The 16,734-nt window shown below is 38.4% G+C and overlaps 2 protein-coding genes across 2 annotated transcripts; one reads left to right on the forward strand and one right to left on the reverse strand.

Moving 5' to 3' along the window:
- LOC109833151 (receptor-like protein kinase HAIKU2) lies at positions 3,174-7,077 on the forward strand. Its single transcript, XM_020400714.1, is given in 3 exon segments — positions 3,174-3,547; positions 3,549-5,820; positions 6,474-7,077. Coding segments are annotated over 3 exon segments (2,961 nt in total). The 5' UTR covers positions 3,174-3,259; the 3' UTR covers positions 6,875-7,077.
- LOC109834681 lies at positions 7,081-9,099 on the reverse strand. Its single transcript, XM_020402712.1, has one exon. The coding sequence runs from the start codon at positions 9,097-9,099 to the stop codon at positions 7,081-7,083; it is 2,019 nt and encodes a 672-aa protein (XP_020258301.1).

Here is a 16,734-nt window from a genome sequence, read left to right on the forward strand (position 1 = left end):
TATATATATATATATATATACACACACGTATGTATGTATGTGTGTATATATATACATACGCGCGCGCACACAAACATATGTCTGTGTATGTATATATATATGCGTATATATGTATGTATGTGTGTGTGTGTCTACACACACATAGGTTGCGATGTGGTGGCTCATTTAGCAAAATGAGCTACCAATAGATAGTGGGGTGATATCCGCATCTTTTGATGTGCCTTTTAAGGTGGGTTTCACTATATGACTGTCTATTAATATCTAATTTAGTAAAATGAACCACCACCTCATACCCATTACTTACATGCACACACACATGCATAGACACAATGTTGTTGTCGCTATAACGAAGTAAAACTAAATTTTTTTTGTAATGGGCAACTACTTTTGGGATCAATTTAGCAACTTATCGTTGAACCAGCTTTGACCTAAACTAGTTTAAGTCTCGACCATAGGGATGATGGACCAATCAAAGCCCAAAATATTGGCTTAACAAAATTAGTTGAAGTATTGATCTTGTTTTTTGCTAGAGTCAGGAACAAAACTGGTTTTACACGGAGTCACCAAACCTGGCCTCATTTTGGATACTTTTTTATGACATCTTTGGCACAGGCGAGAATTAAACCTAGGCCCCTAATAAAAAGCGACATAACTTTGTCATGTGATCTACTAGGCTGCATCTATTTTGGACAAAAATTGGTTTGGAAAAAATGGGAGTTTGGCCCAATTTTTCTAAAATCAATTTTGGCATTTAAACTGGTTTTATTTTGAACCATCTCCTCATTGATCCAAAATAAAACTGGTGTTGTCTAAAACATGGTCATAACTAGTCTGGCCCTAGTTACTAACCTAACAAATCCTTAAAATTGGGTCAAGAGGGAACCTGACCTATTTTTGAGTTAGTTTTTTATTAGCAAAAACTAGGCCGGCTCGGGCCCAAATTTTTCTAAGCCAAAAAATGGGCTTAAACATGTTATTTTATTTTATCCACCCCTCCTTTGGATAAAAAATGAACCACTTTACCTCAAAATCAGGTCATGTTTAGTCCTAATCCAGTTTTGAGGAGTTTGCCAAACATACCGTAATATTCACAAGTTCAGCATCCTTTTGACCTACAATTTGTATATGCTTAAAAATTACAAATAAAGAATTTTATGAGTATTAGCTAATACTCTTTAGAAAATTGTTTTTCCATAAAAACAAACAAAATTAATTAAAAAAATAGATATAGTTTCATAGCCTGACATCCCACCAAGGAAGTCAGTTTGTGAATGGTCACCATATTTATCCGTGAATTGATCATAAAACAAGTGGATATAAGATAAGAGAGACCATCAACACCAAACTGCTCAATTAATAAACCGTCACACTTGCAAATCGCACGTGTATTAATGTTTTATTATTATTATTATTATTTTCGTTGCAGAAGTACAACAATGTTTATTTAAGAGTACCTGAATTTCACTAAACTAACATTTATTATTAAAGTTTTTTATAAGACTACCATAAACTTTTTAAATTTAAAATATGGCATGAAGTATAAAAGCAGCAAAAAGCTACTGACACATACTATATACAAAATCTTTCATGAATTAGAATAACATGAGTTAATTTATTTATTTACTAATAAGTAAAGAAATGGACGCATGCTATAATATGATATTGTTTTTTTATTTAAGAAAATAGGGCTATTAGTCCATTTTATTGATTAAGGGAAAAAAGCAAAAAAAAAAAAAAAAGAGGGGATACAAATGCTGAAGCACGCAAGAAAGGTTATCCTATGTGCTAATTGAAGTTACACATTTCTCGGCTTTATGGTGAGACTTGAGAGTGTAGAAAGTCAACAAGCTGTACATTTTCGAAGACGATATCTCACTAGAAGAATTAAATGATTAAATTTGTTTTTTCAAGTAATCTCATATAATTATGATATAAATTTGTGGAAGTTTTTCTAAATGAAATAGTCTACATTAAATCCATAAAGAATTATGATAATTCAAGATAAATAATGCATCATCGTAATTAGATGAGCTCAACCTACATACGAAGACTCGTGTGTCGACTCACGAGCAAAGCTCCGCCAAAGGAAAAAAAAAAAAAATCGACATTTAAGTCGTTGGCATCATTTAATGAGAACAGCAGGCCAGCCTCAATGTGTACACATGCTACATAACAACGAAATTTGGACGAAAAAGCGTGATCTAAAGAGCCCGCTCGAGGATCTGTCGGTTGGGCCCACAATTCATCTAAGAAGATGACCCTTTTTGCATTCTAGTCCATGCAAATAGTTCCTTTTTTCTTTTTTGTTTTGAGCGTGTTAATCATTGTTGGGTTGATGTATACATTAGAGTGGAGGTGTACTATAAAGTTGTATAAATGTTTTGTTTGAGGAAAAACAACTTTTGAGTCAAATTTAAGTCCACACAAATGCAGATTCTACGATATGTTGGGACCATTAGCACGGGAAAGAGGGCAGAAAAGATAACTTAATTGAGTTTTAGGTATATATATGATCAAATATTAGTACAATTACGTCATTGGTCAGCTCATATTCATCTGATAATCTTTTTTTTATTAGGATTAATAGATTTTTGACAAACTTTACCTGAAGTTCTTTTTAAGTAAAGAGAGTGCTTAAAATTTCTAAACCAAGTATCGTAATGATTAGACTAAGGAAAAACATACAAAACAGAAAGGAAAAAAAAAAAGACAGCTATAACTCATATTGTTGTTGACAACTCATTACAACATAAAGATGTTGGAAGAGCCATCAAATCTTAATTTCTAATGATAAAATAATTTGAAAACATGGATCATTTTCTCTCATGCTCATGCCTAGTTGTTGATATGATATATATCTAGACTATCAGCTAAAATCCGAATTGTTGAATATATGAATTGTAAATGTATGAATACGCATCATGCTACAACCAAGAATATAGAGAAAGATGCCACCCGCTTTGCTCTAATCACGTGACAAATTAAACTAAACTTGAGACGCGGGCTAAATATTCATTTTCAAGCATTATCATGCCACTAATGAAACTAGAAACTTTTCAGATATCAATCGCCCAAATTCACAAGCACCAAAAAGCCAAAAAAAACGCCCAACTAACAAAAAAAAACCCATCCCACTAAATCCCACATTATCTTTATTCTTCTTTATTACCTCTCCCCGCCCCTTCTCCAAACTTCAAATGTGAACCCCCCCTACTCCCTCACTCCCAAAACCATCTTCCCTCCACCTCCTCTTCCCAAAATGCCCTCGTCTCTTCCCATTCTACTCCTCCTCTCCCTCCTCTCCCTCTGCCACCCGACAAAACCCTCAGAATCCGAGCTCAACATTCTCCTCGACCTCAAATCCTCCCTCGGGATCTCTGGCTCGTGGGACCCATCAAAGCCCCCCTGCGAATTCTCCGGAATCTCCTGCACCCCAGATGGCTCCGTCTCCAAAATCGACCTCGCCCACAGGGGCATTTCGGGGACTCTCAACTTCTCCTCCCTCTGCTCCCTCCCCTCTCTCAGTAACCTCTCCCTTAGCCACAACAACCTCGCTCGGCGGTATTCTCACCGCCGACATCCGAAACTGTAAACAGCTACAATCCCTTGATCTTTCTTTCAATGAGTTCACCGGTCAAATTCCCGATTTGTCCCCGCTCGGAAAATTACAGGCGCTGGTTCTCAATCAGAATCATTTCACCGGGGTTTTCCCCTGGAGCTCGCTCGCTAATCTCACCGGCTTAATCTACTTAAGCGTCGGCGATAATCTTCAGTTCGAGGAGAGCCCGTTTCCTGAGATAGTAACGGAGCTGTCGAGTCTAAGCTTGTTGTACCTCTCTGACTGTAACTTGAAAGGAGAAATCCCTGCTTCGATTGGGAATTTGACGAAACTCGTCGATCTCGAGCTTGCCGATAATATTCTCACGGGAGAGATTCCGAAGGAGATAACGAAGCTTACCAATCTTTTGCAGCTAGAGCTCTATAACAACTCTTTCAGAGGAAAGATCCCCGATGGATTCGGGAATTTAACACGGCTTGCTTATTTCGATGCCTCGAGGAATTATTTGGAGGGTGATCTCTCTGAGCTCCGGTTTCTCAAAAATTTGGTTTCTCTGCAGCTGTTTTTCAATGAGTTTTCCGGCGAAATTCCTCAGGAATTCGGAGATTTCAAATTTCTGGTAAATTTATCACTTTACAGCAATAGACTGACTGGGAATTTGCCGGCGAAGCTCGGAAGCTGGGCTGAATTCATCTTCATCGACGTCTCGACGAATTACTTGACGGGTTCCATCCCGCCCGATATGTGCAAGATGGGAACTATGCAGAAGTTGCTGCTGCTCGAAAACCAATTTTCCGGCCAAATCCCAGCCACTTACGCGAGTTGTTCGAGTCTGATTCGATTCAGGGTCAGTAATAATTCCCTCTCCGGCGTGGTTCCTGCTGGGCTCTGGGGACTGCCCAACCTCGATATCATCGATCTCGCCATCAATCAGCTTGAAGGAGCCATTGACGCGAGCATCGGCAGAGCGAAATCTCTGAGCCAGCTGTTGATTGCAGACAATAAATTTTCCGGGGATATACCTTCTGAGATTTCTGGAGCTCCTTCCCTTGGCACGATCAATTTATCAAATAATCAGTTCTCTGGTCAAATTCCAGAGAGTATCGGCGAATTGAAGAAGCTCGCAAGTTTTTATGCCGAGAAGAATTCGCTCACAGGCGAGATTCCAGATTCTCTGGGTTCTTGTGTTTCGCTGAGCGCTGTCAATTTGGCTGGTAACACTCTCTCCGGCGAAATCCCTGCAAGTATCGGGAGCTTACCCAGTCTAAACTCGTTGATCCTCGCTAATAACAAACTCTCCGGTCAGATTCCAGTGAGTTTATCTTCATTGAAATTGAGCTCTCTTGATCTCTCAAACAATCAACTCACTGGCGATATCCCAGCTGCACTCTCGATCTCCGCCTACAACGACAGCTTCATCGGAAACCCTCGCCTCTGCTCAGACTCATTTATCTATCTCCACCAATGCTCTCCAAATTCCAAACACTCCTCAAACAAACTCACAACAATCCTAACGTGTTTCCTCGCGGCATTCGCACTAGCCCTCTGCTCTCTTGCACTCATCTGCTTCAAAAAGCGCAAATCCGGAAGGGACTCCCCCATGATCTCCAAAGATTCATGGGACATCAAATCCTTCAGAATCCTAACATTCGACGAGCAAGAAATCATAAACTCGGTCGTAAAGGACAATCTGATAGGCAAAGGCGGCTCCGGTGAAGTCTACAGAGTCAACTTAACCGGCGGCATAATGGTCGCAGTCAAGCACATCTATCACAATTCATTCAATCCCGAAAACCCCTACGACCAGAAAAGCACCTCAGCAATGCTAGCAAAGCGCTCTGGTTCACTGCGCTCGCGCGAATTCGAAGCGGAAGTCGACACGCTGAGCTCAATTCGCCACGTTAATGTGGTGAAATTGTACTGCAGTATAACGAGCGAGGAGTCGAGCCTGTTGGTGTACGAGTATTTGCCTAATGGGAGTTTGTGGGACCGGCTGCACACGGCGGCGGGTGAGAAGCTGGGGTTGGATTGGGAGACGAGGTACGAGATCGCGGTAGGGGCGGCGAGGGGGTTGGAGTATTTGCATCACGGGTGTGATCGGCCCATACTGCATCGGGATGTGAAGTCGAGTAACATTCTGTTGGATGAGTTTTTTAAGCCGAGGATTGCTGATTTTGGGCTGGCGAAGGTGTTGCAGGGTGGGAAGGATGCGTCGTCGATGACGCATGCTGTTGCTGGGACTTATGGTTACATCGCTCCCGGTATGATAAATCTCGATCTTTATCACGTTTTAGGCAACTATAGTAGGCTAAACTGTTTTATTATCACTTACACATCTGAACTCAAAGCATCATTATTTCTTGTGTTTGGTTGACACATTATTACATGATAATGTGTTGATAAATTTCCTTTTGCGCTCAATTCAGTCGAAACAAAGATTAAATTTCTCGCTAATTCATCGAGTAGCAAATAATATAGTTCCGAGGGTGTAAAACAGTTTAGCGGATATAAATGCTTACACAATCACAGTACAAAGGATTTGTATGTGATTAATCTAAAATTGTATGGAAAAATTCATTTTTTAAATTTGTTCCGTCAGACATTTGAATTTTTTTTTTTAAAACAGAAGGTGTTTTTATAATATGTAGTCCATGTTTCCTCGAGGAATATAATGCTAAAATTAGGGAAACGTGTTAAGTGTATAAGCCTATGAGGTTCAACCTTTTCTCTTGCGATGTCATGATGTCAGAGGATTATTTTATAAACATCAATATCTATAAAGTTAATATTCACAACAACTTTAGAGTGTTGATATCATGCATAGAAGATACTGTGTCGTTTATAAACATTTTGTTACTTTCCTTCATTCATTTTCGTGATAATTTGACTTAATTTATATGCTCTTCAACAACAGAATATGCATATACATGGAAGGTGACCGAGAAGAGCGACGTGTACAGCTTCGGAGTAGTCCTCATGGAGCTAGTTACCGGAAAAAGGCCAATCGAAGCAGAGTACGGTGATAACAAAGACATCGTCTATTGGATTTCAGGGAGAATGACAAGCCGAGAGAGTATAATGGGCTTAGTAGATGCAAGTATCATTTCAGAGTTAGCCAGAGAAGAAGCCGTAAAAGTCCTCAAAATCGCCGTGCTCTGCACCTCTAGACTTCCAACAATGAGGCCGTCAATGAGGACAGTAGTTCAAATGCTCGAGGACTCCGGTGGTTCTCGGCTAGTCGTAGGAGTAGATACCTTAAAAGAGAGTCATGAGAAAGTGATATTAGAGAAGGTGGCAAGTTACAAATTAACCTGAGCTTATAGCTGATAATAACAGGGATCGTAGTCTGAGCTTGAACTTAGACTCTTGAATTGCCCGATGTTGTACATACTTGAGGTCCATGCCTCATTCGGTATTGTAACTTTAATTTGAACTCTAGAGGAACAGAGAGGCTTGTGCATTAATCTGAATTGTTAGTGTCACAGAGCACAAAGTTAAGATTGTTTTGGATCTTGCTCCGATCAGCTGGCCCTAGACAGTTCGATTCGTAACATCTCTTCAATTTGCTTTTCAATTTCTTCCTTCAGAAAGTGTGCATGTCTGTAAGGTCTGATACATACTGGCTTTGTTCCAGGCTCAAGTGGAATTCGATGGTCTATTTCCCTGGCAGGAGGAAGGTGTGGCAATTCCTGGAAAATCACATCAAATTCTTGAATCAACTGATGCATGTCTTCAGGTAATTCTTCACTGAAGCCCTCCCATTTTGATTCCCGCAGACTTACACTACACAGTTGAATCAGGAAACCTTGTCCATGTTCTCTAACTGATTTGGCAATGCTTTTTTCATTGACTAATTGCATTTCTCCTGGAATTTCCCCCTGCAAGGTTCTTTTGATTCCATCACTTAAGAATGTCACTTGTAATTTTTGGAAATTCAATGTGATGTCCTCTAAAGTCTTCATCCAATCTGCACCCAATACAATCTGACTGCCTCCCATAGGCATTACTAACAAATTGACCTGTATATTTACCCCTTGACAATCAAGTGAAACTTCTTGGCATACCCCAGCTCCCTTGATTACCTCTCCACTGGCTACCAAGACATCAAAGTTACTATACTCTGTCACTGTCAGGCCCAGTTTCTTGACTAATTTGGAATTGATAAAATTATGGGTGGAGCCAGAGTCTATCAAGATGCTAATGGCTTGATTTTTATAATAACCCACTATTCTAATGGTATGGGAAGCTGTTATTCCACTAAAAGCCTGCACAGAGATAGATGGAGCCCCTCTCAATAAGCTTTCAGCCAATTCAACTGCTACATGTCCAGCTTCCTCTTCTAAGGAGTCATTGACATCTTCCTCCGTAACTCCTGTCATGATGCCCTCCAATATGAACAAGCGCTTATCCTTGCACTGATGTCCCCTATGCCATTTTTCGTCACAAGTGAAGCAGATATTCTGACTTCTTCTTCTTTGAATTTCTTCAGGAGTGAGCTTCTTGACTTGTGGACTTGATTTCAGTCTTTCTTGAACAGGAGTCTCGATAGATGTACGAGTTGAAGGACTTCCTTGATTAAAGACATTCCAATTACCTCTAACTTTCTTCTCATTTTTTTGTTTATCCTCAAATAACTTGGCCAAGGATACTGCTCCTTTCAGAGATGGGGGTCTCGCAGCAGCTACCTCATACCTCAACTCATCCTTCAAACCCCCTATAATTTTTTCCAATATGTGACGTTTTGAGGGTTGATCATCTAACAGACTTAAAGTTTTCTCAAATTTCCCCAAATATTCCCTCACAGTAGATGTTTGCTTCATAGTTGAGAATGTGTCATATGGTCTGAGGAGCTCACTAGGCCCAAACCTGGTAATGATCTCTTCTTTAAAGACCTTCCAGTGATTATAGTAGTCAAGATTTTTTGTAAACCATCTAAACCACTGTAGGGCCTCATCCCTTAGATAAAAAGAACAGACCTTAACCCACTCATCCTCTTTGATATCATAGTAATCAAATATTTGCTCAATTTGTTCCAACCAAGAGATCACATTCTCAGAACCAGAAAAAGATGGAAAATCTAGCCTCAGAGATTTCGGTTGAACTAATTTCTGATTACTAAAAAAGGAATTCTTGTGGTTCAAGAAATTACCATGATTTTGGCTAGGAGTTGGGGGACATTCACCAGACAAATCAATCCTCCTCTGTGTTTGAGGATTATTCTCATGAATCTGATTATTATTGTCTGATCCAGGAATCCCACGTTCATCTCTGGACCCTGCCCCTAAGATTCCTTGATTGATTCTCACGCCATTGTTTAATGAACTCAGAGTTGCCTGATCCTTGGTTCTCTTGAGTTCTTGCAATTGAGAACCTAATTCTTGCAATCTTGCCATCACTGTTTGATTGATGAGTCCTTGTTGGTTGAGGGTCTCCTCCATGCGATTCATTTGGTTGAAGAACCTCTGACTGGAAATGTTTTCTTCCAATTGAACTCCTAGTTGCATTCCCTCGTCTGCTGAAGCTCCATCGTGATTCCCCATGAATTCTTCAGCGCCTGCTTCAACCTCAACCTACTCTGATACCAAATGTGAGGCTCGAGAGCCTCGGTTGGATCTCAAATTGTTGTTTCTGGCCATGGCAGAAACTACAGATTCTTGAGAATAGAGAATGAAAAGAAATTGAGATAGAAGAGAGAAAGATGAGATTGAATTGAAGAAGAGAAATCAAAGTTTTTCTTATTATTTTTCTCTGATTACATTTCCCTCTTTTATACTGATGCTCAAACAGTCAGAATGAGGAAACGTGCACAAAAACGTGCACAGGCTTACAACTAACAAAACAACTTTAACTGTTTGTAACAAACTTAACAGACTTTGGACATCTGTTGTAACAAACTTAACAGACTTTGGACATTTATTACAAGTACCCTGGACTTCAAAGTTTTGCAAAACAGTCCCCTGTAAGCCTGGTTCTCAATGCACTTGTCGTCCATCTCTTCCAGCTCCCTGTACCCCTAACTCCATCTCACCCAACATGTCAGCTGCTTCAATTCCTGATGCTCCGATCCCTGACATTGTTCCTCACAAAATCCAAAGGGCACACAGATTTGTGAAAAACGTGAAGAAAAACCCAAAACAGATTCCACCACACCCTGGTGTGGTGTCTACCAGGGTGTGGCAGACTCGTTTTTAGAATCTTAATCTATTTGGGATTGTGTTTTGTTATAAATAGAACCACGTTTTTTAGGGTTTCTTAAGGAGAGAAAAGGAGAGAATTAGCATTGTTTTGAGCATTTTAAGAGGGAGATATTGTGAGGGAGTTGAGAGTTTTGGTTAGGGTTATATTTGAGTGATTTTGTGAGTTGTAACCCGTTGTATTTCTCCTCCATATAGTGAAATCTCCTCATCCTCTCCCCGTGGACGTAGGCAATTGCCGAACCACGTAAATTCCTGTGTTTATGGTTTGATTTTGGTCGTACTTTTGTGAATTGCACTCTTATTTGGTTTTGGTTTTCTTCTCTCATCGCTCACCGACTCGTTTAGTTGTCGAGCACGCTTCCGCAAGACGCGCGACAAGATTATCCTGTGGAACTTGCTTCGATCAGCATTAGACAATTCAATGAATCAATATATATTGTATGAGTTTGACGGTGTGGACGCTGAATTGAAAATGAGCGGGTGATTTGGATTGGACGTAAAAGAATTGTGGAAGTTTAGTCTAGAAATTAAAAGTGTGTATGGTGGTGTTCAGTGTTGCCTTCTGATAGGATGATTACTCTTGGCATTCATTCAGCCACTCGATTACTTTATTTATTAACGGAGTAGAATGTATGATGTCCACATTTGTCCCGATGAAAGAGACTTTGTGTAAGTTAAAATCAACAGCTCACGATGTGAACTGTTGACATTTGGCATCTCGTTCATTTTCTAAAAAATATTACATAGCCTTTCCCTTGAAACTGCAAATTATATGGGTTAGAACTTAGATCGAATTGATGATAAATTCTTATCCGGTCCAACATTAAAAAAAAAACCTTGATCAATAAAATAAGTAGAAATAAACAACCCTACTTCAAATATAACCTCTAAAAAGATCAATTTCTTAGGTCCCTCGTGTCAGATAGACCCTCAAGTGCTGGAGACTGTACAACCCTCCAATTCTATCGTTGCAGGTATACCCTCGAAGTGAAAACTTTTTTACTCTTTTACCATTAGGGGTTTATTTTGTCAAAAACCAAATTCCTTTTTCTCTAAGAGTAAAAAGAGTCAAAAAAAAAAAAGTTTCATTCAGGAGTCTATCTACAAATATGACTGCAGGGTAGTAAGTTCAAAATAGCGACACCACAAAGATTCTATCTCCTCAATTAACCCTTGAATATAAGTGCAAAGGACCCTGCTGCTACTATCATTTTGGAGGTATATAGGAGTTCAATCCATAATACTAGATAGGGTTCGTTTCTTTTTAATTCGAACTAAAGTATAAAAGTTGAAATCATGACGGGAATTAAATAATTTCACAAATGCTTGAGATTTTGGTCAAGAAGGGAGTATGAGGCAATTGTAAACTGGTTGGGGTCGTCTTTAAAAAAAATCAAAATCAAATCTAATCATAAAGATTGAAATCACTAAAAGGGAATTATGCATGCTTTATGTTTTGCCAGAAGCGAGTAAGAGGAAATTCTGATATTAGGGCAGGATTTATGTATTTAAAATACAAATTAACCAAATCAAATTATAAAAGTTGAAATCATCAAAGGGATCATACCAATTTCACAAATGCTTGAGATTTTGCTCGTGAAGTGCGTAAGAGGAAATACTGACGCTGGATAGGGTTCATTTTTTAATTCAAATATATTATAATATGACAATTTGACTAATACTTGAGATTTCGCACATGAATAGAATACAGAGGAAATTTTGATGCTTTTTCCATCGTTTCTGCTGTAAGCTAGAGCAGAAAGAAGGTGATTGAGAATGGAAATAGACATTGTTATTATATGGCTAAAATGCCAAATTGGTCTAAATAGTGTCACCACTTTTACCACTTTCGTCTGAAAATAACACCGGTAATAATTTGACCTAAAAAGAAACAAATCGGTGACAAATAAACATTTTCGGTCACTAGAAGCATTTTTTTAAGCAAGAAAATTAATATATTAATTTCTTATATTTTCTGATTTAACCCCTCAAGTTTTAAAATTTGTAAAAAAACACCTCTCTTCCCTTCCCATCATCTTTTCCCTCACTCTTCTTGTCATCTCTTTCATTCTTTTATTTTCCCAATCGTCACCATTCTCTCTCCTTTCTTTCACATATCCTTATTTCTAAGGAGATTGATTTTGTAATGATTGGATGATGAAAGAGGAGTAGAGAGTAAGGAGGAAGAGAGAGTGCAAGAAAAGAAGAAAAGAAGAAAAGAATGAGGTTAAGATTGTGGTGGAATGTTTAATTTTGGGAGTTGGAGTGGGTGAAGCAAGTAGGAAGAGAATGTGAGAAAGAAAGAGGAGGAGAAGGAAGAGGGAATGAGAGAGAGAAAAAGATGTTGAGGATTCGGAGTAAAAGAGATTGGAGGAGATGAAGGAAATTAGAAAGTAAGTGTGATGATTCATGAAATAAGGTTGGAGAGGGCGTGAGGGAGGCGGGAAGGTTAGGGTATAAGGAAGGTTAGGGTATAGGAAGAATAAGGGAATGAAGAGGATGGTGGGAAAAAGATGGTGGGAAAAGAGGGTGTTTTTTTTTTACAATTTAGAAATTTAGGGAAAGGAAATTGATTAATTTAAAAATTATGAGAGTTTAAGTGGTTTATATATAAATTTTCTTTAATTTTTTGCTAAAAAAATAACTCCGGTGATCGGAAAAGTCTATTTGTTGTTGATTTTTCACTTTTTAGGTCAAATTGTGTTCCACTTTTTAGGCTAAAGTGATAAAGTGATGTCACTGTTTAGACCAATTTGATATTTTAGCCGTTATTACAGTGAGCCAACATATACTTTTATGGGCCTGGTTAACCTACTCTGGGTCCGTCAATATCTTCGAATTTGAAAGAATGTATAACTGGAGGACATATTGGGCCTACACGTAAAAATATCGTGGGACAAACATTGAAGTCTGATGACCAAAAAAGAGAAATTTGAAATAAAACTAACAATTTGGATCTAAATACAGAAGATATATAATTGGCTAAATGTCCAATCATTGCTATTAGAAAGTTCCTACGTAATATTTATTAATTAAGCCTTAAGGTGTTTACGTGTAATTTTATCTCTCAGAACAATTGGTTAAAGCATTGAAATATTTGTAATTCGTTACAGCAAATTTTTCCATGGGAACTAAACTTCTTGGACTTAACAGTAGTCAGAGAAGCATAAGAGGATTCTATTCCGAGCGAAGAGGAATGGAGGCCGTGACTAGTGGCCATAAATCCGGCCCATTTATAGTAGACTCTATTTTCATGTAGTATAAGCAAGTAGGCCCGACGCGAGCCCATTAATATCCATATTGACGGGTCGGCTTCCTTGCTACATAATTTAACCGCATTATCCGGTGAAATCGCATTTTCGTGATTTTATTGGTTAGAAATTTAGCCCTAATTAAAGTGTTGACTCAGTAGGTTGAAGGTTAATGCTAAATTTGAGTAATTTCTTTATGTAGTTTCGAGTTTCATTACATCTAAGAAGACTGAGGTTCATCTTCTCTTTATATTTTATTTATATTTTTTTTTACTCAGAATTTTAATTTTAAAAAAAGGTTTAAAGAAGGTGCCAATTTTTTTTCTTCTGATTATTAGAGTGATCTTTTGCGTCCTGTCCAAAAGAACTTTTATCTTATCACTTTCTTATTATCGAAATTTCTGTAATAAAAAAAATTATATGCTTAAAGAAAGCTTATCGATTGCATAATTTTATTGGTTCGCGTACACACGAGCAGTTAAACAGTCGAAATTCACACTGCACGCATTTTACAATCACAAGTTCACTATGATGCTGTTTTAACTCAAAAGGGAATGGTTCGCGATATATGTTAATCAGTGTAAAGATAATAAATGATGGCGTTTGAATTTATGCATTTTGAAAAAATAATAATAATCCGTGAATCTGTAAGTATGAGATATTAGAGGAAACAAATAGATACATTACTTTGACGATTATAGTTTTTAGACTATGCCTGTAAGTAATGCCTTCGGTTGTACTCATCAAGGGATAAAGGTGTAAGGAAAAAAACAATGATTACATGTAGTTTAGAATAGTATTAGTAAAATGATTAAAAAAACCCTTATTCTCATGATTATGTATTATCATATTTCTCATATGACTTGATTTATTATTCTTTTTCTGTTTTACTCATGTAAGTTATTTTTTTTTATATATTGAATGAAAGTTACACAAATCCTCCTTATACCATTAACTATAACAAAAATTCATTTCCCTCTATATGTCCAAATAAGTAAGATATTAGTCGTCTATCAAAACTAAATTAATACATAACCTTCATTTTGCTAAATCATGACAATAGAGACGTGTTTTTCTTATTTATAATTCATCGTCAAAATTTTTAAAACAACAGAAAGGGGATTCATGAAAAATAAAAAGTAAAAATAAATAAAACAACATAAAGGGGTGATGTTTTTTATTTTGATTACAGTATCGGAGGATCTTATCAACTCTAGAGTTATATATGTTGGGGAATTTCAGTCTCCCCGCCTACCACGATATGCGCAACTCGGAAGCCAACCCCAATCAATAAGATAGAACAACCACAATTAAGAATAAAAACACTGATATTTATGTGGTTCGGTCGACCAACTTCGACCTATGTCCACGGGGCAACAATACGGGAAATTCACTATGTATCAGGGAGAACTACAATAGGAACCACTCAACTCTCGTCTCTCAATCTCTCAACCTTACATACATAATCAACTCTCATATTCTCTCCAAAGCCCACTCCTTGTAATCTTTTGCACGGATAAAGACTACGAAACCCCCCCTCTCTCTCTCTCATCTACTACATCTCTACTTTTTCTTCATGGTTTTTCCTCCACCAATAGAAGAATATATATAAAAAAACCAAAACCTCATCTCTAGCCTAACTTCCTAATTAGAATAGGATTCAAACTCATAATCATGATAAAACCCAAACTCCTAATCATGAAAGAACTTAAACTCCTAATCATGATAGAACCCAAACTCCTAATCATGATAGAACTCTAACCCTTAATTCTCATGAAGTTACACAAAGAATCAAAGACAAAATCCCAACAATCTCCACTTTGGATTTGATTCCCAAACTCCCTTGAAGATATATCATCGTCGTCTTGAAACTTTGTCTCTCCCGCTAGAGTCTTCTATTTCTTTCGCACTTCAAATCAGAACACCTGCACTCCCAATTGGATGCCTTCATGATCCTCACTATCTTCTGCTTCGCCGTGACGCATTCACCTCTCTTGTTGTCCTTGTGCTCCACCTGCATCGCTCATCTCGAATCATATCAGTGCACCTCTCCTACTCCACACTACGAGCTGGATGCCTTTATCTCCTCCATCACTTGGCTTGGACTGGATATGAGCGCTCACCATCTTCAAGTCCAACGCTACCATCTCCATCTCTGTGTGTCACTCAGTCGTGCTCGCTTGCAAGCTCCACCTAATCTGACACTGTCCTCCTCAAGTATACACACCAACCAACTCCTACTCCTCATCTATCATCAGATTTGTCTTACCGTTAAATAACGGAATACCAAACTTTGGACCCAAAAAAGTCATCATTCTCTAATCAAAATTCAAATCAGTCACCGTAGAGTTTGAATTTGATGAAACCGATGCCAAAATTGAATTCAACACGTCGAAAAACCCTAGGAACGACTCCTCGATCACCAAAATCCGCCTCCAAATCCTCAATCGGCTAACAAATCAATCTGGACCGTCGGATCCCCATGTGAACAGTACCAACGCGCTACAGTGTTCTGCTACAGTAACTTTTCTTTTTTTTTCATCTTGATTCTTTTAATGCCGATTTTCAATCTTGCACGACGTCGTCTTCTATCTTGCAAACTCGCTCCAGGATCCATCATCTTCGCTCTGATACCACTTGTTGGGGAATTTTAGTCTCCCCGCCTACCACGATATGCGGAACTCGGAAGCCAACCCCAATCAATAAGATAAAATAACCATAATCAAGAAAAAGAACATTGAGATTTACGTGGTTCGGTCGACCAACTTCGACATACGTCCACTGGGCAACAATACGAGAAATTCACTATGTATCAGGTAGAACTACAAGATGAACCACTCAACTCTCGTCTCTCAATCTCTCAACCTCACATACATAATCAACTCTCATATTCTCTCCAAAGCTCACTCCTTGTAATCTTTTGCATGGATAAAGACTACGAAACCCCCCTCTCTCTCATCTACTACATCTCTAATTTTTCTTCATGGTTTTTCCTCCACCAATAGAAGAATATATATAGGAAAACCAAAACCCTATCTCTAGCCTAACTTCCTAATTAGAATAGGATTCAAACTCATAATCATAATAAAACCCAAACTCCTAATCATGATAGAACCCAAACTCCTAATCATGATAAAACTCTAACTCTATCTAATTCTCATGAAGTTATACAAAGAATCAAAGATAAAATCCCAACAATATATGCAGCACGATTAGTCTGGAATTTAACTTTGGATAATCCTGCATGTTTTGCATAAAAAGAGACTTCCATTTAGCCTGGGTTTAAATTTTATATTCTTTAAGGGCTTGTTTGGATTGAGGGGAATGAGGGTGAAGGGAAGTTAGGGGAACCATTCACCTCCATTCACCTTGTTTGGGAACACTTAGGAGGTGAAGTTAATTCACCTCCATTCACCTTGGTTCACCCCCTAATAGTATAAAAATTGTTACCCCCCAAATTGGGGTGTAACCAAGGGGAAGAGAATTCCCTTCCCTTCCCTTCCTTTCCCTTCCCTTCCCTTCACTCAGTTTCCCTTAACTTCCCTTCACCCCCTACGAATCCAAACAGGCCCTAAGTCAAAGGTTCATTCCGTGAATGCTGCTTTATGCTCTACGTTCTCTTAGGGCCTGTTTGGATTTGTAGGGGGTGAAGGGAAGTTAAGGGAAACTGATAGAAGGGAAGGGAAGGGAAGGGAGTTCCCTTCCCCTTGGTTACACCCCAATTTGG

Source organism: Asparagus officinalis, chromosome 3, assembly GCF_001876935.1.
Source record: "Asparagus officinalis chromosome 3, Aspof.V1, whole genome shotgun sequence".
In the NCBI taxonomy this organism is placed as follows: domain Eukaryota; kingdom Viridiplantae; phylum Streptophyta; class Magnoliopsida; order Asparagales; family Asparagaceae; genus Asparagus; species Asparagus officinalis.

What these genes read in the sequence shown, in the direction of transcription:
- LOC109834681 (XM_020402712.1), bottom strand. Translation starts at nt 9,099, where the DNA reads ATGGGGAATCACGATGGAGCTTCAGCAGACGAGGGAATGCAACTAGGA.